General features: G+C 43.9%; 2 protein-coding genes across 3 annotated transcripts in view; one reads left to right on the top strand and one right to left on the bottom strand.

The window, feature by feature from the left end:
- Positions 1-19,932, bottom strand: part of Washc5 (WASH complex subunit 5) — a 48,824-nt gene extending 28,892 nt beyond the window's left edge. Inside the window, exons 1-9 of the mRNA XM_051159624.1 lie at positions 19,802-19,932; positions 12,773-13,065; positions 12,038-12,183; positions 11,228-11,312; positions 10,352-10,452; positions 7,778-7,970; positions 6,510-6,662; positions 3,583-3,696; positions 1,691-1,862 (exon numbers count right to left, since the gene is read on the bottom strand). Coding sequence (XP_051015581.1) covers positions 1,691-1,862; positions 3,583-3,696; positions 6,510-6,662; positions 7,778-7,970; positions 10,352-10,452; positions 11,228-11,312; positions 12,038-12,183; positions 12,773-12,958 — 1,150 coding nt within the window. The 5' untranslated portion in view covers positions 12,959-13,065; positions 19,802-19,932. The remainder of the gene's footprint in view (positions 1-1,690; positions 1,863-3,582; positions 3,697-6,509; positions 6,663-7,777; positions 7,971-10,351; positions 10,453-11,227; positions 11,313-12,037; positions 12,184-12,772; positions 13,066-19,801) is intronic.
- A 46-nt stretch (positions 19,933-19,978) lies between these two features.
- The window catches only part of Nsmce2 (NSE2 (MMS21) homolog, SMC5-SMC6 complex SUMO ligase), a 214,451-nt gene continuing 212,264 nt past the window's right edge, over positions 19,979-22,165 (top strand). The window contains exon 1 of one of the 2 annotated variants that reach the window (XM_051159623.1): positions 19,979-20,116. The gene's annotated coding sequence lies outside the window, so the exon portion shown is untranslated. The remainder of the gene's footprint in view (positions 20,117-22,165) is intronic. The other variant, XM_051159621.1, reaches the window with a different exon arrangement.

The following is a 22,165-nucleotide window of genomic DNA, read 5'->3' as shown; positions in this document are numbered from 1 at the left end:
GTGGCTTGGCAGAACCTTCTGGCACACTTCATAGGAGACAAGTCTCCTCATGTCCCACCTCTCTGGATGTGCTCCTAGTGTAGGGTCCATCTGTGTCATTCAGATGCAGAAAGGCAACCTGAAACTGCTACCTGCAGAGATCTGCTTTCTAGGTCGGCTCTTGTGGTATCTGGGAATTTTGAGTTTTGGGCAGAGTTCTCGCCATTCTGAGGACTGTCACTGGGCAAATTCTTGAAGTCAGAAAAGGAGTTTGTGTAGACAAGGAAACCATATTAAAAGTAAAACTGTTAAAAAAAAAAAAAAAAAAAGGGCAATGCCTGTTCTTGCTGAGGACAAGTTTGTTTCCCAGCACCCATACCAAACAGCTCAAAACAGAAACTCTAGCACACATAGCACACACACAGAGGCAAGAACACAGATAAAAACAGAAAGTCTTAAAAGCATGTTGAATTTACACTGTAAGCAAAGTGTACACATGGACCTACACACCAAGAAGAAAATGATGAAACAGCCTGGAAAACAGCTTATGTGAAAAACATTTAAGAACCCAGACAGAGTTAAGAAGGAAGTCTACACATTTTCAAGGAAATAAAGTGTGAGGAAGTCCTACTGTGGATGGGTCCTAGGAAGTGGAAATGGATGGCAGGTAAAGGGGCTGAGAGCATCTGGCTACAGGAGCTAGGAGGCTGTGGCTACTGGGTTATAGAGGGGCCAAGCAATGATCTGGTGGGGCAACAGGGTTTGCTGAAAGAACAGGAAGTGAGGCAATACAAGACACAGAGCAAGTCCTCAAGAGACGATGACTGGATGAGAGGTGAAAAGCAGAGGGCTCCGCCTATGTGGCGATGTGCATCTGTGCATCCTAGCTTTTGAGCAGACCACCACAGGTTCAAGGCCAGCCTGATCTACATAGCAGCTCTGTGGCCAGGCATAGCTACATGGCAAGACTTTGTCTCAGAAACAAAACTCAAGCAAAATTCTAAGAAGTATTAGCAGGTGAAGAAGGTATGTCTAATTTGTGGAGCGAGGACCACATGCATCCCAGAATAGCTATGAATGCAGCCCAACACACTCATGGATAACAGCATCATACCACAATCTAAAGGGCAGATATTCCCAAATTAGGGACAATTGCTTTTCTTGCCCCTTTAGCCTCTAAAGGCTGCCTGCACTCATGGCTTGTGCCCTTCCTACCTTTAAAGTCAGGACTGGTTGGCCAAGTTCTATGCCTGGTGCCACTTCTGTTTCTGATGTGCCTGCCTCACTCTCCTGGTTTACTGGGATAATCTAACATAGATTCCTGACTTTCAGGTCAGCAGAATAGCATCGTCCTCATTCTTCCACGTGCCCTATGAGGTTCTAGGGATGAGGGCGTGGGCATCTTTGGAGAAGGTGGGGAGAGGCATTGTTCCACCTGTCACAGGTCTGAAGTTACCCCCTTTTATGCGTTCTCAATTGGTCTACCCAGTGTGGTCAGTGACACACTTCTTGAACACGGGAGTCCCAAGTTCTCATATTTCCCAGCCACTACCAGTGCCTGACAGGTGACCTCTCCAAGTTGACACAAAAATCACTCCCTTAAACAGTCAACTGCCTCTCCTGCAGCAGCCAGCCTCTGCTAAATGCTCTGCATTGTGACCCAGGCCGGATCTGTGCAAAGCTTTGTGTGGGGCTTGCTTGTGTGCAGTACCTGAGTCCGCCGTGTGAAGCATCAGCCAGCGGATGGCGACATTGCAGTCTCTCAGGCAGTTCAGCAGCCTTGGGATATTGTCCAGAAGTACCTCCTCCCTCAAGTAACCTTCCTTCAGAAACTGCTGCACCTGAGCGCGCACTCTTTCACTGACACTAGCGTATCTGCTTGCCTTTGAAAATTAAAAAAAAATCAACAAACTGCGATTAGATGCAAGAAGAGGTATCTTGAAAATGAATCACATTCAGTTGAATCCTCCAGCAAGTACAAGCCTTTCCTTCATCTACCTACTGGTTCATCCTTCCCTCCCCACTTCCCTTTTTAATGTCATTTCTACATGAGGTAATAAGGCTGAACTTTGAACACACAACAATCCTCCTGCCTCTGCCTTCGGAGTCCTGGGATTATAGGTATGCCACCATGACTAGTTTCATTAGCCATTTTACTTTTTATTTTATTTTATTTATTTATTTTTTCATTAGCCATTTTAAAAGGAATATTGTGTTTAGAATTCAGAGAGTCAATTTTAGTTTGGGGTGTGATTAAACACTGTTGGTTTTATCCTTTTATATTTTGTTTTCTGTTTGCAAACTGGACTGGATGGTTTCTCTGATCCCTTCAAATTTGTTTATTTTTTAAGACAAGGTGTCACCATGTAGCCTTGGCTTGCCTGGAACTTACTATGTAGACCAGGCTGGCCTCGAACTCACAGAGATCTGCCTGCCTCTGCCTCCTGAGTGCTGGGATTCCAGGGGAACATCACTATGCAGGCTTGATCCCTTCAACTCTTAGCTTGGATGGAAAGGAAGCACAGAGACAGAGCTAGGTTGCCTGTTCTTCCTGTTGCAGTTGACAAATGCAGAACAGAGTGGAAACACTCAAAGACCAGACTTTGGATTTCAGTCAGGGTCTTGCTGTGCAGCCCTGCCTGTCCTGATCTCACAGTGAGTCTGTCTTAGTGTTCTGAGTGCTGGGATCACCACTCCAGACAAAGGAAGAGGCTTCCACAAGAATAAAAAGTACATCTCAGTAGATCAAAATTGTGATTGTTCTAACCAATCTTTTAGAATCCTGGCTATTTGTTTTTACTACAATAAGGGTCCTATGTTAAGCCTTGCTAACCCTGTCAAGTTGGTTTTAAAGCTCTGAAGACATTTCTTCCAATGTCACAAATGAGAAAATGTAAAATTGGAAAAGAATTCGAGTAACAGAATTAATGCTGTGTCATCGGTAAGTATCGAACGCCACTTTCCTTCACATGCTTCTGGGAGACAGGCCAACAGTGACATCATTTTGTGCATTATTTAAGGGATTCAACTGACTTGAACAAAACACCGCAGAGGTTCTAGAGCCAATATTGTTCTACATACAATGGGAACTCTATGACCAGAAAGCCAGGCAGGAGCACAGAGCCATTAAGAAATACTAAGTGCATGCTTGCACAAGAGATTTTATTAATATTCCTTCATCTATTCAACTATTTCCTTTTGCCTGGTGTTCTTACCAAAGACAAAAAATATAGCCACATAACTTAGAAACGAGTGTAGCTCTTGTGCTTAAATCACAGCAACAGAGCAGTACTCATTTTGATCTTAGCAGCTTCAGCCAGCTCTGTTCACAGGACACAGTCTTCACACAAGGGCAGACAAAGTCAGCTGTGGTCCTGTCACACTGACTCATCTTAGATATTGACTCTTTCTTAGGGCACGAATCCCGAATTTCCTCTACCACCCAAGTGTAAACCTATAATTAATTCTGATGTACACCTTTTGCCTTCTAGTCATGCAGTGAGATAGACATCTAGGAGTGTATTTTCCAAGTCCCATGGGAAGTGTACCTAGTTCATTTCCTGTAAGGCAGGCCTGGCGCCCTCGGTCACTCACCACACCCACCTGTTCTTTGATGTTGGAGAGGTCAAGGGTATTGTTTAGAGCAGTTTTCGCAGCTTTGTAAGGTTCCCAAGCATCAGCTAGATTGACAGTGATGCCCATGTAAATGCTGATCACCTGAAAGAGGGGACAGTCAGTCAACATTTGCCCAGCATCGAGCTCATCAAGAATAGGGGTGAGGAAATGCAGTTATGCACAAACTGCCCTCCAAACAAACACAAGGAAGAACTCTTTGGAGTAAGAGTGACAAGTGTGCTCTTCATGGTAAAGTGAGACAAATCTTCTCTTCCAAGTGCTGAGTGCTAACCTCCTAGATGAGGAAAATGACAGAGAAGAGACAAGCAGTGACCAGTAAGAGAAAGCACTGGCTTTTCTTTTTCTTTTTCCTTTTGAGATGAGGTCTTTCTATAGCACCATCACCCCTAGCTCAGTTTTTAAAATTATTTTTACGCTCTTAAAAGTGATGGGGCTGGCAAGATGGTTCAGTGAGAAAATGCATTTGCCATGCAAGCCTGGCGACTTAAATTTAATCTCTTGAACTCTGGCACAAAGCATGACTTACTACACATATGCTCATGCACGCTTGCATGCACACATACACACACATACATGCACTCATGCAAGCACATGGTAACACAGTTTTTAAAATCACCGAGGACTCTTGAAAGCTATCAAACAAATCTACTGATATCAACATTAAATGACTTTTAATTTCTGCTTTGTGTGTAGGTGTTTTGCCTATGCGTATGTCTGTGTGTCACTTGTGTGCCTGGTGCCCACTGGAAGCACAGAAGGGCATCAGATCTCCTGGAACTACAATTAGGCATGTTGTGAGCTGCCATATGGGTGCTGGGAATCAAACTCAGGTCCTTTGGAGGAACAGCTATGCTCTTAACCACCGAGTCATCGGTCTGGCCCCTGATTCATTAACTTTTTATCTTGCCTTCCAGAAAGTAAATTTCAAGTAATAAATTCTTCTAAGAGCAGTTTTACCCATTTCCCACAAACTGTTGTGTAGCACTTTCATATTGCAAAACTCAACTCTAAGATGATTTTTTTATTGTAGTTTTTGTCTTTTAATTTGATATGATTCCCTCTTTCATACAAAAGCCATCTAGCTGTGTATTTTTTCTCAAACATTTAAACACATCTCTCTCTTTTGGTTTTTTGAGACAGGGTGTCTCTGTGTAGTTCTGGCTGTCCTGAAACTCACTCTGTAGACTAGGCTGGCCTCAAACTCAGAGATCCATTTGCCTCTGCCTCCCTGAATTCTTGGACTAAAGGCATGTACCGCCACCACTACCCGGCTAAACACATCTTTTAAATTAATGGTTAATTATAATTGAATTGCACAATAGTGAGAAAATAGTTTGTAAGCTATCAAAAGTATTTATTTTACTTAGCTGAATTCTTTTCATGTTCCAATACATAGTCAACTTTCACATATATTCTTCACACATCCAAGCAACATTTATGAAAAACTTTTGTTTGGAAGAGATTCATGAAAAATTTCCATCATAGTTAGTTTTGTCACTCTTCCCACTGAATCCATAGATTTTGTTTTATGGATTTTGAGTGTTATTGCATGCATGTAACTTCACAACTGTCAATCCTCTCAGTGGACTATCCTTTCTAAGCATTTTACATGATATGTCTTTATTGATGGTTTTCTTTAACATCTCTATTGGCTGATAATTTCTCACAAGCTGTTTATTGGTTAGCATTTGCCTGGCATATCTTTTTTAGTCTCTTGGGCCACGTGTGTGGCAGATGCACTTCCAGGTGGCATATTTCAGGTTAGCACGGTGAAGCAGAAGTATTGAGTTTTCTCTTTGGTTGCTCAACTCTAAGCTGAGAGTTCACCTCACAGGCTGACAGGGACCCTTATCTCCTCGTTGCTGGCTGTTCGTCTCATGCCGCCAGGGCACTGAAGGTGCCATTGAACAGCCAGCGGTGAGACTCAGCGGCTGTGAGTCAGCAGTGAGAAGGTCACAGACCTGCTGGAAACCTGAGCCAATTCACTGCGTTACCACAGACTCTTTGCTCTAGTACACGTCACATGTAAGGAGTCAACAGTTTTACATGAAACTAAGTTTACATGTTATAATCATACCCAGTAATCTAAACCTTAATAGATCTATTAGCTGTGAAAGTGAAGATTCTATTTAAAATTTGACTAATTAGGTGAACCCTGCTAGCTTAAGTTCATAAATAGCTGACCCTTATTTAAAAAAGAGAAAGAATGAATAGTTCTGGCTTGTATTCTCAATAGCCAAATTAAGAAAATATTTTAATACATAATTTTTCTTTCAAAGTATCTATTTTAAGCAAATTATTAGTGTGTTTGCTTAGAATTATTTTTACTAACTGGTTGTTCTTCACGTCATGAAAATTCTCACTACACAGGGTAATTTTGCTCCAGTGTTTTTTGTGTCTAATTATTTATAACATTTTTTGGCTTCCAGGTTAAAGGCAAAAGAAGAGGGCTAAAAAGTTGGCTCAGGAGGTAAAGGTGCCTTCCAACAAGCTTAAGGACTCCGAGTTCAATCCCTTAAGCTTGTTAGCAGAAGGAAATGATTCCTCCAAGCTGTCCTCTGACCTCTACACATGGAAACATACACAATAAGTAAAAGAAAAATATTAAAAAGGCAAAAAAAATAGAAGGGCTCTGCTTATTTCTGTTTAAAAATTTTTAATTAAAAAATTTCCATACAATATACTTTAAATTATGTTTTTCTCTTACCCCAACTCCTCTGAGATCCTCCCCATCTCTGTACCCACTGGCCTTGACGTCACTATATTTCTGAACATGATCCTGAGCCCCTGACCTCCTGCCTCTGAGCACTAAGCTTGGGTTCCATCTGTGTATAACATACTTGGCCCCAGGCAGTTAGTTCTGTGACAATTTACAGAAGGGGAGGAATACTTGCCCAATTATCCGGAAAGTACTTATCCACGATCTCTCTCATTTTTGCTTGGTGGGAGTGAAGAATGGAAGGTTCGAAATAGAGGATCACGTAAAGCATGGAGGCTTGATTGGCCAGGGCCGTGCTGCGATGCTCTGGCAGAGGATAGGCAGAGACCTGCAACACAACAGCAGCCTGTGACACACGCTTGATGCCAGCAGCCAGTTCCTAAAGTCTCACACATCAGCTTTCAGGGTCATGGCCCTGGGAGCAATGGCGGAACTCTGTTCTTTCCTCTTATTTAGAACCCACAATGTTCTCTTCCCTTCTACTGCAATTCAGTGTTTTCCTTACAAAAATAGAAAGTCTTACTCCTGCTTGGCCTCCTTGTTGTCATTTTTGTATTTCCTCCACACAAGGATTTCTCCTCCCCTACAGCAACATGGGGATAATGATGTCCACTCTGCAGGGCTGCCAGGTGCAGCAGGGAGAATGGCATGCGAACAAAATCTCTTGTGAGGCTACTTTAGAGCGAAGTCTCAGCAAAGGGCAACAGATACAAAGAGAGCTGTTCCAGAGCAGATTTGCTCTATGATGATCCATCCTACCTTATAGTAATATAGACATACATGAAACCATGTCTTTTCTCCCCTCAGCGTGAAGACAAGGGTAAAGGAGCGAGAGCTCCCCAATGGGAAGGGAAGCGGAGCACAGCAACGCTCTTCCGGCTTTCCTTAGCGATGTACGCACTGGGGAGCATATGCTCTGACTTTACGATGCTGCAGGATCTTTCTAGGCCTGCTCAGGCTGCCAGCTCTGTCTAGACTGCCCTTCTGCTCTACTTTGCCTCCAGCGGCAATCCTGCCACCACTGCTGCATGCTCTGGTGGCACATAGGCTTCCCCCAAACTAACATGCAGCTTATTCTACCGTCACTCCTCTGGTGGCTGTGGCCGTTCTGGAGCTATGGGACCTCCCTGGGTAGGGAGCAGAGCCTGTCTTCTTTGGTGACGAAACCCCAGCATGTAGCCATGAAGAACGTATCACGCACTCTCAATAACTGTTTAAGTGGATGACTTAAAAGAATGCACCTCCTTCCCATCTTCTCTCTGAAACCTCGGGTTCACCCACACTTCACAGCTCCTTTCCTTGACCCTGGAGTGCTGTTCAAAAGCTTTTGCAAATTGTTTCTAGGGGCTGTTCTGACTCAGTGGAGGAAGAAAGAAGAAAAGGAGGAACGGAGGTGGAACGTAAATTTCACCTTTGAAGTGATTAAGGCCCTTCGGTTCTCACCTGGTTGTATATGTCGTCAGACCTCAGGCGTCCGATGACCATGCTGATGAAGGTTTCGTTGATGGGCACTCTCTGGAAATAGCTCTCAGGGTAGTTGGGTGGTCTTTTGGCTCCTGGCTGGCTGGAATAGCCTGTACTTCGTAGCAGCTTACAAATGTCATCCATATTGGAATCAGCAGAGGATCGAGCAGCACTGAGTCAAGTTCACAACAGGAAACAGAAGAGCCAAATAAATCGTCTATTAGAAACACGTTAAGTCTAACAGTGAAGGACTCCATCCAGAAAGAACAATGGGTCCATTAGAGCCTTATAAATCACAAGGACACACTTAAAGAATCTATTTGAAGGGTAGGTATTAGTCCTCTGTAAAGGCCTACAACCCCCTTTCCAAATCCTTGGAGCTCTATTTGTCTCATCATAGTTTCCAAACAAAAGCAAGCAAGCAATATAGTGTTTGGAATACACTACAGAATACCACAGCAGGTTTTGAGTTGGTGTCTCGAGATCAATGAATTTTAAAAATCAAGAGTAAAATTATCTTACAGAAATGAAGATGGCAGAGAGCCCACATCTGTTCTCGGTAGGTCTTGACTCCAAATGATTTCAGGTTCAGGTCTGACTGACAACTCTGTTATATACAGAGTACACGTGTGTGCATATGTGTACATATATACACACACATATATATATTTATACAGTGTGTGTACACCTGGATTTCTTGAGCCAGGGTTTTTACTATGTAGCCCACAATACCCTCAAATACTAGCAATCTTCTTGCCTGTGCCTCTCAAGTGCAAGAATCACAGGTGTGCATTAGCACACACAAGTTTATGTAGTTATTTTTTAAAAGAGTTCCTTAGATTTCAGAATCATGGATAAAGAATATGAAACTCAGCCAACATTTACAAATTAAAAAAAAAAAAAAACTTAAAAATCATGTTAATGTGGCTTTACACTACTCTGATTTTTCTTTTTTTCTTTTTTTTTCTTTTTTGGCAAGCTGAAGAGTTCCAGTAAAAAATATCTGGGATTTTTTTCATGCTAGAACAGTGACTCTGTAAGACATGAATTCATCTTAAATACCTTCTACCTGCTACCAGGGTCTCCTTCAGCACTCTACTGAGCTGCAACAGTGTCTCACTGACAAAGGTGCTCTGGTCCCTGGGATGCTAATCCCCACGGGATAAAGTCTGAGCGTTCAAAGGGAAGGGCCATAAGTGAATACTTCTCTTCATGCTCACATCACTTAGCTTTTGTTTCTCTGGGCACTTTCAGGAGTAGAGGTAAGGCCATTCAAGTTTCACCATAACACTTGATCTCCTAAAGGCCTGGAGGTGACTCCCATTTCATTTTTCAAGCATGGATACAAGACAGTGAAAGGACAAAGGGATGTGAATGAATGATCTGCAGCAGTGGACAATCCCTTCAGGAATGATAATGCTGAAAAGACACAGGCTATATGAGCAGCTCGAGGTTAACTTACAGAGGAGGCAGAGTGCCAGCAAGTGCTGCAGACAATGTCCTCAGAAAGCCACTCTGTGGAGGACCTGCTCTTCGTTGGCCATTCCTGTGAATTCTACTCATCCTATCTTCATCCTAACTCGTAAATGCCTCCTGCTTATCAACCATTTCTTCCTTGAGATGGCTTCTACATTTAATTTGTATTCAGAGTTGTTTATCTGCCTTATATATATACTTCTCACTTAACATTACTTGGTTTTAGACTTACTGAATTTTGTGTGTGTGTGTGTGTGTGTGTGTGTGTGTGTGTGTGTGTAGGGAGAGATTGAGATTGATTGGCTGTGGGCTGCCTGGTGGGGGTGCTGGGAAATAAACTGAGGTCTTCTAGAAGTTTGCAGATACTCTTTAACTGCTAAGGCTATTCTCCAGCCCCATGTATCCATTTTTTTTTTTTTGGATACATTTCTTCAAAAGACTGAAAACCTGTATGGGAAGTGCTGGAGTTAAAAACCTGTCAAAGTGGCTCCTTGGGATTCTACTTCCGACAGCCACACAGCTCTGCATAGACTCATGAAACCCAAGACCTCGGCTGTTGTTTCTGTGTCTATGCATGGGGAGAAAAATCCACTTTCAACCTCATTCAGAATAATAGCTTTTTGGCCATCCCCATGAGAATGACGACAGAAAACGCCTTCATTTCTTTATGTATGCAAGGGGTCTTGTTTGAAAAGTAAAAAAATAAAAACAAACAACAACAACAACAAACCCACAAAAACTTTCAAAGTAAAAGAACACATAAAACTTTCAAATTCCTTAACATTTATCCTCAAGTTAAAACATTCTGATTTCAGATACCCATCTTCTTATCGTGGCCACGACAGTCTCTGTATCGCTAAGTCCTGGATACAGCATTTTATATATAGTATACAGTTTTCCCGGAATGTAATCTGTTAATTGTAATACACAAAAGGGTAACGGCTATACTCTTTCAGTGCATTCAGAAGATGTATGTACTTCAGCATCTTGCACCACAGGCTACTGCTCCCAAGGGCACAGGAGCACGCAGTGCACTTTGTCCACAGCAGTGTTCTGGGGCTGTGAGGCCAAAGATACCTGTATCGATAGTAAGAAACCAGCATTCTCTCTCTGACTTCCCCTTCGATCTTCTGGTCTATGACAAGCAGCATTACTCCGTATAAGTACAGGGCTTCACACTATGAAGAGAAAGGACAATGGCCGAGCTCACAAGACTGCCTGTCTACAAGGAGTGATGTCACAATTGTACAAATGATCACTCTGGTCATTCTTCCCGAAAGTTGTATTTATATTTTAAGGTAAATGCATGTTTTTCTGCAAAGGGATCTCAGCTACTGTGAAGAATACGCTTTTAAAATTGACTGAAAATAAAATTTAATTCCTAGTGATTATTTTGCTCGAGGTTATAAAATAGAATCAGAATTCTATGAGTAAGGATGGCCTTGAACTAATCTTCCTGTCTCCATCTCCCGAGTGCTGGGGTTGTAGACATGGCCACCACACTGGCGCTAACAGACATTCTTAAATGATGACTGTGTACTAAGTACCAGCTTCATGTCCTGGATGAAAAAAGATGGTGTTCTTACACAGAGGAAGCTCATAGCCCAACAGGATCCTCATGCCATTAGTAATTTCATTCAATACAAACACACTCTAAACCCATAACTATCAAGCTATTTTCTTTTCTTTTGAGGAATTGCATTCTGTATATATTGATGCTGATATTATTATTATTGTTGTTACTATTATTGTTATTGTTATTATTATCTATGACATGGTCTCTCTATTATTTAGCCGTTGCTGTCTTGGAACTGGCTGTATAGACCAGGCTGGTCTTGAACTCACAGAGATCTACTTCCCTCTGCCTCCCAAGTGCTGGGATTAAAGTCATGCGCCACCATGCCCAGCTGTTTTGTATTTTTGAATATGCACATTACAGTCAATACTACTTACTAGAAGTTGTTTTCCGTCCTCATTGAGAAGCACAGTTTCTAAGGTTTGCTGAATATAAACTCCTTCATTGAGATCATCGAGGTATCTAAACGTGAAATGCCAGGCAACATATTAATGTAAGCAGAAGCTCTAACATCTTTGAGGGAGGAAAGGCTTTCTGAAGACAAGGCAGGACACCAGGCATTCTGGCTTCAGTTCCTCTAGTCCTTGCTGTTTTTATGAACCTGAGCATCTTATGAGCTGTAACTCATAGTGACTTGGGGCCACAAGTTAACACTTATAGCTGTTCCAAGTCAAAGGAATATTCCCTGCTCCTGAGTTACAAAACAGCTAGAGCTCAGAAGCAGTGGCATAGGACATGCGCTACCCACTAAAGGTCAGTGAACTCCTAGGAACTGCTGATTTGAGCTGGGCCTGGTAGAACGGGCTTGTCTTCCCACTGACTCCAGAGACAGAGGCAGAGGATTGTAAATTCCACAGCTGTGCACAACACAATGAAAGCCTATCTTAAAACAAAACAAAACAAAAAACCAAAATGCTTTTTAAAAAAAGTTAGTTTCTCAGTTAACGTGACATGTAAAGTGTTAGAACAGGATCACTAGGCGAGGGACTGAAAGCCCGAGGGCAGAGTGGAGCAAGTTGATCACGACCCTTCACAGGAGCAGCAGCAGGTTGCCATGGAAACGCATCGATGTGTGGCATGGGTGGGTTAGCTGTGGACCCGAGAGAGGCACACATGGTCTGCTGGCTGCTGGCTCCCTTCTTCCCTGTTGTTCTCCCAGAACAAGCTGTTACAAAATTTGTCCATACCTGTTTAAGTCTACGATGTATTTATGTACACTTTGAAAGGCTAAATAAAATCTGGTCACTATTTCTATGTTGTTTTCCCGAAATTCTTCATCTAAATCCTGTAGCTCAGGTTTGGCTTCCAGTTTGCTTTCCCAGAACTCTGGACCCTGAGAAGGGAAACACACTTGTGTTAAAAGTCAGTAATGGTGTATCTGTTGAAAACACTTCCAGGTTATCTTACAATAGTGGTTTGTGCTTTTTTTTATTGTTTTTGTTTTGTTTTGTTTTGTTTTTTGAGACAGAGTATCTCTGTATAGCTCTGGCTGTCCTGGACTCACTTTGTAGATTAGGCTGTCTCCTGAGTGCTGGAATTAAATGCGTGCGCCACCACACCCGCTTGCTTTATGGTTCTTATACGTTAAAACAAAAGCAGATCAACAGATGGTAAGATGGTACAGCAAGCCTCGAATCAAAATCCTTGTGGGTGAATGGCAACCAGGGTTAGCAGGCTTTCAAATGTATTTCAAGGTGAAAGGCGTTACCTTTCAGGTTGTTTGCTTTAACTGGTTAATACTGCACGTTCTACACAGTACCCTTCCTTCTCTTATTTTTAAGTTAGAAGCTGATGTTAACTTTGACTAAAAAGCTGACCTTTTAATGCCCTGTAATTATCTGACCACTTCAAGCCTTCTTGCTCCCAGAGAAAAGCTGCTGGTATAGAAAGGGCAGTCATATCAAAGCCATGGGGGAAAGCACCTTAAAGTAGCTGAAGTCAAATATGATGTCTCCGTATCTCTGCTGGTCCACCCGGTCTTTCAGCCGGAATACAGCAGGAATGAACTCGGACAGCCGCAGCACCTCGGCAATGATGGCGTTGCCACAGGAAACAATCCTCAGGATTGCCTGGCCACAGAGGTTGTTCTCAGCCAGGAAGTCCAGCATCGTGATGGTGACCTGCTATTCCACACCTGGGGGGCTTCAGAGCTGGGGTCTGTGGATCATGAGGGGAGGCCAGGTCTGTGGAACAAGTGGCTGCTCCATTAAACAACCTATATGGGGAAAAAAGAAAAGAAGTTAACAATTTTTAGAGACATATCTGTTTATGCTTTTGATGTATATACAACTCATGAAACTATGTCAATGAGTTCTGGTATGAGGAAAAGGCAATTATTCCTAATATTCACAGAGAGATGACTGTTAGTACTCAGGTCAATTCCTTTTTTTCTTTTTATTCAGTTTGGGAACCCAAGCCATGGAATGATCTCACCCATATTTGTGTTATGCCATCCTTTCTCAGTTAGGGGAGTCTCTGAAGACTCCCCTAAAGGCAGACCCACAGATGTCTCCTGGGTGATTCCAAGGCCAGTCAAGTTGAGAATGAAGATTAGGCACAAGGACCGCTGCTAGAACCACACTCTCAGCCTCTTCTTCAGCCCTTTGCTTGCTTCTCATGAAAAAAAGATAAGGTACAGCTCATCTTGGAGCCAGAGTGGGGCTACTGGACACGTGTGGCTCTGGTATAACCTACTGTACAAAAACATCCTACTACGTGATATTTCCCCAAGTCACTACAAGTCAATAGACACACCCCTGTACATCATTTTGAGGATTTATCCAATGGACCCATAGGTATAAACATGCCCACAATTCCTTTGAAATTTTCAGGGGCTGGAGAGATGGTTCCACAGTGTTTGCTGTTCTAGAGTTCCTACACAAGCTCACACCTGTAACTCCAGCTCCAGGGGATACAATGCCCTCTTGTGGTTTCCATGGGCATTAACCCCACCCCCACAGCCACATGCATGCATATGTGCACACACATAATGCAAACGAATAATAAAATTTTAGATAAGTTTATATAATCTTGTGAAGATGATGTATCTATACTAAACCAAACTGGTCTAAAAATACATATGTACCACGTAACCAGAATCAGCTACTCAGCTTTCTTTTATTCCAATATCCTGAGGATGACGTATCACCCAGCATACAAACCACTGCACTTGTAGTTAACAGGTCACTCTTCTGAAAGTTCTCGAAGGCACACTCCATCTCCTTACCCAACCACCCAGTTCTGAGTGCCTCTCTGCCATATGGAGAAGAAGATGTGTTGAAGAACGCAGCCCACACTTTAGGACAGTGGTTCACAGCGAGGCTGCGTAACATGACCACCTGGAATCACAGAGTCTCTGCTGTGTAGGGGGGAGGCAGCCCTAAGCATCTCTTTTATATGAAATCCCCAATATATTTTTGAGGTGAAGCTGAAACATTAAAGAGTGGAGGATGGCTGGTTCCTTAGTTAGGTTTCCATTGCTGGGAAAAGACACCACGAGCACAGCATCTTATAAAGGAAAACATTTAACTGGTGCTGGCTTACAGTTCAGAGGTTTAGCCCATTATCATCACGACGGGAAGCATGGCAACATGCAGGCAGATGTGGTGCTGGAGAGGTAGCTGAGAGGTCTACATCTGGATCCACACGCAGCAGGAAGAGACGGTGAGCCATCAGGCCTGGACTGAACTTCTAAAACCTCTAAGCCCTCCCCCAGTGACATACTTCCTTCAACAAGGCCACACCTCCTAATAGTGCCACTCTTTATGTACCTATGGGGACATTTTATTCAAATCGCCATACTAGTTTTGAGGAAAACTGCAGTAAAATACAAGAGGTTAATGATGCTAATCTTTGCATGGAATGTGCGTCAGTATGAAGACTATAAGAAGTGATCTGTCCTGGAGCAGCCTGTGGTGAGCTGAGCAGAGGGTCCCAGAGAAAGGAATCTGTAAAAGATGTGAAGTGCTTACGGAGTGGTCGAGATAACTAGGGGAGCACCCACTCACCGGGCAGTCTGGGCCCTCTACCGACTACTGCTGGGTGAGTGTTCTCATTATGATGGGTGCCATTGAGTAGCTCGAAGTTCTAGGAAATTTGAGAAAGTCACCCAGAAGCTTTAAGAAGACATATTCTAGAATATAAGAATGAAGAACTTTTCTATGGCAAATAATTTGGAAGATAGGTTTGAAATGCAGAAGGCAGGGAAGAGGGTTGAGTTCAGAAATGCTCAACAGATCTCACAAGCAGAAGGAAGCAACAGCCTAACAGAACAATGGGCAAGGGGTGCAAAGGGGTGACTCGCAAGCTAAAATCCGTCATAGCACCATCACCTATCGCCCTCTAATCATCTACTGCTGTCCAGGAAGCCAGCTTCATTCTCAGCTTTAGGAAAGTCCACTGGTCCCCCAAAGTGTACTTCCCTGTGTGCTGGTATTAACAATTAGGGAGATGATGACTAAAACCAAGAACTGAATGTAATTGATGCTGTTGGGAGTTTTTGAGTGAAGAGCCTCATTAAAATTTTGCCAATGACAACTTCTACCGTCACATGTAGTCTTCTAAGACCAGAGACCCAAAGGGTAAATGATTTAATAGTGAGGTCTTGACTGTAGGTGAAATCAGCATGTAGAAAGGCTGCTGACAGCCCACGAGAGGGCTGTCTCAGTACATGCAGCACGCTCTCTCTCGCTATGAGCTATCTATCAGACTTATTGATTACTGAGCTCTGTGAAACCCCTGTAAAGTTCTCTTGGAAGTCTCTACCACTGATTCAGTATTTAGAAATGTCTTCATCAGCTAGGATGTCATGGCAACAACTCTTTGTTCACTCCTCAACTCTGTGCCCATCTTCTTTTCCACTGTAGAAGACAAAGTGCCTTTCCTGACCATGTGATCTGGTTTTAGAACAATGACATTCGAGAGAAAGTCTTAAGACGGGGCTTCTAGGATGTAGTTTTTACCATCAGCTAAAAGGGGAGAAGTGAGAGGGGAACTTGTTATTTTGCCCACATTGATCTCCTGCTTCCTGTCTTTGAATGTTGTCTAGGAGACATTTGGTGCTGGGAGCTGCAACAGCTTCCTTAGGATGACAAGCTAACTAGCTCGGGCAGGGGTGGGGTGGGGCAATGGCAAGAGCCAACAGATGGCAGAGCAGAAGGATAGAAAGGACATGCCTTCTTCATGTATTCCTGATCTGCTGATCCAACTACGGAACTACTTACATCTACAATGCTTGCTCAGTGGATTGCTTTTAACTGGCTGTTAATTCAGCTCATTTCTTCAGCAAGTAGTTAGCCAGTGTTTGCTAAGTGCCAAGGACTGTTTTAGAATCTGAGAATACAGTAGTGAATAACCCAGAGCTTCAGTTTTCATGATGTGTATACACTACTGAAAGCAGGACATATAACTTAACCAATACATACAGGCTATGATAAGGAGTGTAAGGAAAAACCTGATTTTAAAGATGGATCACATGCCAGACTATATAGAGTTGTTCTGATAAAAGGATGTCTGAACAGAAACCAAAAGGAAGAGAGGGAACAGGCAGTAAGCATATCTGGGGATGGTTGCCAGCATCTACGTTGCCCCCAATGACCTCTGCCTCCTGTTATTCATGCCCTTGGTAGGCTCCTTCCCTTGAATTTAGATTGATGTATAGAATCTCTCCTGGAACAGACATGACAGCGCCCACAGCTTCCATGTCAGAAGTAAGTACAAAAAGACTGAGCTCCATCGTGGGTTCTCTCTCTAGCATGCTAGTTCTGATAGAGCAAGTGGTCACTGTGTGTAAGAGTCCTGTGTAAAGGTGTGTGTGTGTGTGTGTGTGTGTGTGTGAGAGAGAGAGAGAGAGACAGAGAGAGACAGAGAGAGACAGAGACAGAGACAGAGAGACAGACAGAGAGAGACAGAGACAGAGAGAGAATGTGTGATGCTACTAGGCAGTGGGGAAGTTAGTTCCACTTCAATAGATAATGAACAGATCCAGAAGAAAGGCATTCTACATACAGCTTATAAGTCAGTATGAAGGTCCAGGGCAGACATAGACCTTTAGAATAAGAATGGTCACCAGGTGGTGGAACTGCTTGGCAAGGATGAGAAGATTGGTCTTTTTGAGGAGGCGTGTCACGGAGGCTGGCAGTTTAAAATCTGAGGTATAAAAAGCCCACGCGAGTCCCAGTCGGCTCTCTCTTTCTCTGCCTTGTGCCTGTGGGTCAGATGTAAGCTCTCAGCTACTGCTCCAGTGCAATGCCTGCCTGCTGTCGTGTCCTCTGCCACAATGGTCATGGATTCCCCCTCTGAAACCATAAGCCGCCGCTAAATTCTTTCTTCTCTATGTTGCCTTGGTCATGGAATCTCTTCACAGCAACAGGAAGGTAACTGAAACAGTGCTAAGGAACAGCACGGTGGCTAGGGTGTCCGGAGCACAGTGAACAAGAGGTAGACACAGAGCTAATGGAGGTGGACTGGATGGGGGCTGCAAGCAGAGGATACTGAGAAGTCACAGCAGCTTCCTGGAACTCTTTCACTATGGAACCCTAGAATACACATTACGGTACACATCCTTAGCGAGTCTTCTTAGTAGTCTCAGTGATATTTGCTTCTTAAACCACACTGCTAAGTGATGCGCTGAGATTCAGGTAATCCAATTGTGGAATTGTGGTCTAGCATGGGAAATGCGAGAGCAAAAGGGAGAAAATAATCCACAATGGGTAAAATCAGGACCTACTGAGGTCCACCAAAGACCAAACCCACCCAAAGTTAGCCAGCATAAAACTGCCCTCACAAAGCAAAGGCCAAGTTATGATCAGTAGGTATAAGTGCTGGCTAGGTGTACATACTACCATAGTGCAGACAGGTAGCTCCTAGAGACACAGCTTAAAGCAAAGCAGTGGTACCTGCCCTCTTCCCTTTCTCTCCCAAGGGACAGACAGACAGACCCAGCACACTGAGGAAAGATCAGGCTTGAGATGATGATGTAAATCAAGACTTTGTGTGTTAAGTTCTTGGCCCTTAAGGTCATACTTTAAGATTGGGTATGGTGACACACCCCTTTAATCCCAGTACTCCAAAGAGGCAGGCAGATTGCTATGAGTTCAAGGCCATCTTGTCTACATAGTGAATTCCAGTCTAGCTAGAGCTTCATAGTGAGACTCTAAACCAACCAACCAACCAAACATACTGAAAACTCGAAAAGGACATAAGAAAATAATCAAACATATTTAGCAGCGGTTCAACAAAGGTATGGCCTCTGTTAACTAAGGTGATTGTCTTATCTACATGTGTATTAAAACAAGTGTTTTTATGAAAAATTTTAATGTAAAAGAAAAACACCCGTTACAATTAACCCCGCTCTAGTGAAATATCATTGCTTATAATCTGTCTCACCTTGTGATGAACACTGAGTTAAAAAAAAAAAAAAAAACAACAACTCTTACAATGCAAGTTTTCGGGCTACATTTTGAAGACTAATGTCAGGACAACATTAAATGAAAGAATAAATCAGTTAGTCACATTATCCCATCTAGTTGCATTATGACACATTAGACATAACAATGACTAGTTATATATTTTCCCTGTAACTTATTTGGCTAGAATATTTTCTAAACTGGCGCAGAGTGACAGAATCAAATGACTATCACTATAGACACTTATCACACAACCATTTAAGACAAAAGCAGCCAGCTTTACAAGATGGTACACTTCAGTTGAGCCTTTCCTGAGTGAGGCCAAGTAAACGTTGTAGAAGAAGCTGCATTAAATCATTCTTTTGGAGACTGCCACCACCCAATGGATGACGAAAACTTCTGAACACCAGTAGTACTCCCCCAACTCTAGGTTGAATTGTACTGTTCATGGCATGGAACGAAGCCACAGATCTTAATCCTCTTATTAATATTATCGGTTACAAAGTGTGTCAGCTTTATTTTTAGGAACTTGGCATGGAACCCCTCATCAAAGACTGACATCCTGATACCCCGTAAGTACAGAAGAAAAAGTCTTTAGTAAATTAAAGTGTGCTAGACAAAGCACTGTTGGCCCCGATCCAGAAGACAAAGGAAGAGGAATCTATTTTTATGTCTTCACAAAACCTCAGCTCCATAAAGAAAGCAAGAGTCTCAAATCCATAATGGATGCTCTCCCCGAAAAGTTCTGGAATGAGCTGGTTTCCTTCAGTCCGATTCATGAGTCCTTAAGAACATTTAAGTGGTTCTCAGCCTTCCTAACGCTGCGACCCCTTAATACATGTTGTGGTGGCCTCAACCAGAAAATCATTTTCGTTGCTACTTCCTAAGTGCAATTTTGCTACTGGTAGGAATCGTAACGTAAACATTTATGGAGACAGAAGGTTGCTAAAGGGGTCGGGCGACCCATAGTTGAGAACAGCTGACCTAAGGCGCGTGCCCCTGGTTGTGGACTGAGGCAATAAAACTCCTTCACTATCCCTCGCCTATATAGCAACCAGGACTCCAACTTTCTTTTTTCCTATCATACAAGAGTCAGATCCCAGTGGACTCCCTCCCTCCCCGCAATACAAAGGACTTTGGCACCATGTCTCAAGTGAGTGAGGGGGCGTAGGGAGCAGAGGAGCGACTTACCCAAATTCACAGTGCGTGACAGAACTTTTATTCAACCCCCTCGCCCGTGTGTGAAACCCTCACCTCAGTCACTTCAGTGACTGCTCGGTTTTCTCGAGAGTAAATGAAAGATCAGCCACACTAAGCAAGGCACCGCTCGGAGAAACTTGCAAGCTCAGCAGCTGAGCATCACCGCCAAAGCTTCCAAGGAGCCAGAGCGATTTCCATTAAGCCGTATGTGAATAGCAGAGATGCAGCCCAAACTCTCTGCAAGCCCTAGGTTTCCGGGTTCTGGTGGCTCCCCGGGACAGCATCCGACGCGGCCCACTGGGGAGGGGAGAGGGCCGCGAACGCGCAGGCGCGCCCCCGACTCACCTGTCAGCCGTCCGACGCTGGCCCCGAGGACTGGGCGCCCGGATCCCCCTCTCCCGCCCCAGGGATCCCCTAGAGTCCTGAGCTGTAGGGCTCCAGCGTGCAGGACCCTAGTTTCAGCCCTGGTGTCTCCAGCCCGTCACGTGACCGAGGGGCGGTGGTCTGGGCCCGGGCGTCACGTGATCGCTCGCGGGCGCCGACTGATGACGCAAAGCGCGCGGGGCGTTTCAGCCTCCGGAGAAGTGGGCTGAGGGAAGGAATTGGGCTCTGAGCGTGCGACGTTCTTCTAGGTGCTTCTGAGCTAGGTGGGACAGCCAGGTAAGACCGAGATGGAACGGCGAACGTGGGTTGGGCGGGCGTCGTCGCCTCTCTCTGAGCTCCGGGGACTTGGGCCCTGGCCTCTTCACCCTAGCAGCGAGACGGAGGCAGGCTATCTATCTGCACTGCCGCCTCTCTTGGAGAAGATCACCACTGTGTGATTAAAAAAAAAGTAAAATCTGATTTGAACTGACTTTTAAAACAGAGGCATGCGCAGGTATGCCTCAGATGTGCTCAAGGCCACAGGTGCCATTTCCCTCCTGCAGGTGGAGGTAAGAGTAGCCCTGGTGTGAGTGAAACAGGGAACGCACCATGTTGGGCATGGACATCCTTTTGGTGACCCGAAAAATGCTAGTCGTTTTTGTTACTTTGGTAACTCAACGAATCCTTCCGGATCACCTCATTTTCGTGGAGACGTTTTATATCTCCTAATGTATGTTCCAGTTTAAGAAGATCCCAGCGTGAAGGAATGGCAGATGGAAGTAAATAGCCGTGTTGAGTTTTAGCTGAAAATGCGTATTAGGAACTGAGGTGGCACGTGGAAGGGAAGGAGCTATGAGTGAGGGAAAACTCCAGAGATAAGTGTTGTATACTGGCATGCTGAAAAAGGAGAAGCAGCCCTGCTGACGTTGTATGAGACCACTTTGGGTTTAAAGGAAGTCAGCAGCCTAACCTGGTGTTTGCTCTGTAACTATTGCAATGCTTGTACAGAAACACGTAGAGCAGTGTTTTCCTATTTACTTTAATAAGTGGCTTAACTGACAGCATCTCTTCCAGGAATATAAAGGAAGAAAAATAGTGTGCTGAGCCCAATTGCTTGGTGAGACCTCAAGAAATGCATAACTTTGTTGTAGATTGTCTTGGATCCTATAGGTACTCGGAACAAAAAAGATCAATGTTATTGGAAAGAAGATGCAAGAAGAGATTGATTCTTAACCAGTTGATTGTTTCTTGACCAATGTGATGATGACATTTTGTCTTCAGATGATTCTTTGTAGTTAGGGACTATACTGTACTTGCTAGAATTTTATCACTATTTAGCCTCTGTCTCATGGATGCTAGTCCCTGCCTCTCACTCTCCAGTGCCACAACCAAAAATGTCCCCCACATGATGTTAAATGGTCCCTAGGAGAGACCCCTCCAAACCATAGCTTAAACCAAGCCCAGAGGAATAGTGTTAGAATGTTCAGATGTCCACAAATCAAATACTATATCCTAGTAGTTTAGAGGCATCAGAAACTAATGTCTTTCAGTTTTAGAGGCCGAGAATTCCAAGGCCAGCTTAGCATCAGGTTCAGGGTCTGGTGGAGACACGGTTTCTGGTTTATAAATGGCATGCACTAGCTGTTTCCATGGGTGTTAGAAAGGCAGGAGAGCTCTCTGAGCATCCTTTATAAGGGGATCAATTTCATTCTAAAGGTAGATCTAGTCACCTCCTCAAAGGCCTTACCTTGTAACACCACCACTTTGGGCAATAGGACTTCAATGTATAAATTGGGGATGCAGACCCAAACATTTAGACCTTAGCAGACAGGTGACATTGGGGGAGGTTGAGAAGTGAAGAATATGTACACGTGTGTGTGTGTGTGTGTGTGTGTGTGTACACGTACAGGGAGGATTAGCAGTTGGGAATTAGGACTCTTGGGACAGCTCACTGGAAAGAGATAAGAGTCTGAAGGAATGCAAACGGAGGTGTTGTTCCCTGAGGAAGGCACAGTGATCGAAGTAGTGGCCCTGAGAGCAGTGGGAGAGATGGAAGCCTGGCAGACACCCAGGCAAGAACTGGGAGAGAGGATTTTGAGGCAAATGGAGGCATGCCTATAGGAGAGTTTGGCTGCCAGGATGAAGCCAGAAGCATAGGAAGTAGTCAAAGGGAAAGGTGGGAGGGTGCTGTTCTTTGAGTTGAAGATTTCATTTGGCTTGCTGTGGAGAATGGTGTGGGAGAGGAGAAGATTGGTGATAGAGGAAAGCAGGGGAGATTTCCAAGAGAGGGAAAGGAGCACATCTAATATAAAGTGGGGATGGTCCGAGTGGGCACCGTTAGTTCAT

Source organism: Acomys russatus, chromosome 17, assembly GCF_903995435.1.
Source record: "Acomys russatus chromosome 17, mAcoRus1.1, whole genome shotgun sequence".
NCBI classification, from domain to species: domain Eukaryota; kingdom Metazoa; phylum Chordata; class Mammalia; order Rodentia; family Muridae; genus Acomys; species Acomys russatus.
The sequence above is the reverse complement of the archived record's forward strand: the minus strand, read 5'-3'. Positions and strand labels throughout refer to the sequence as shown.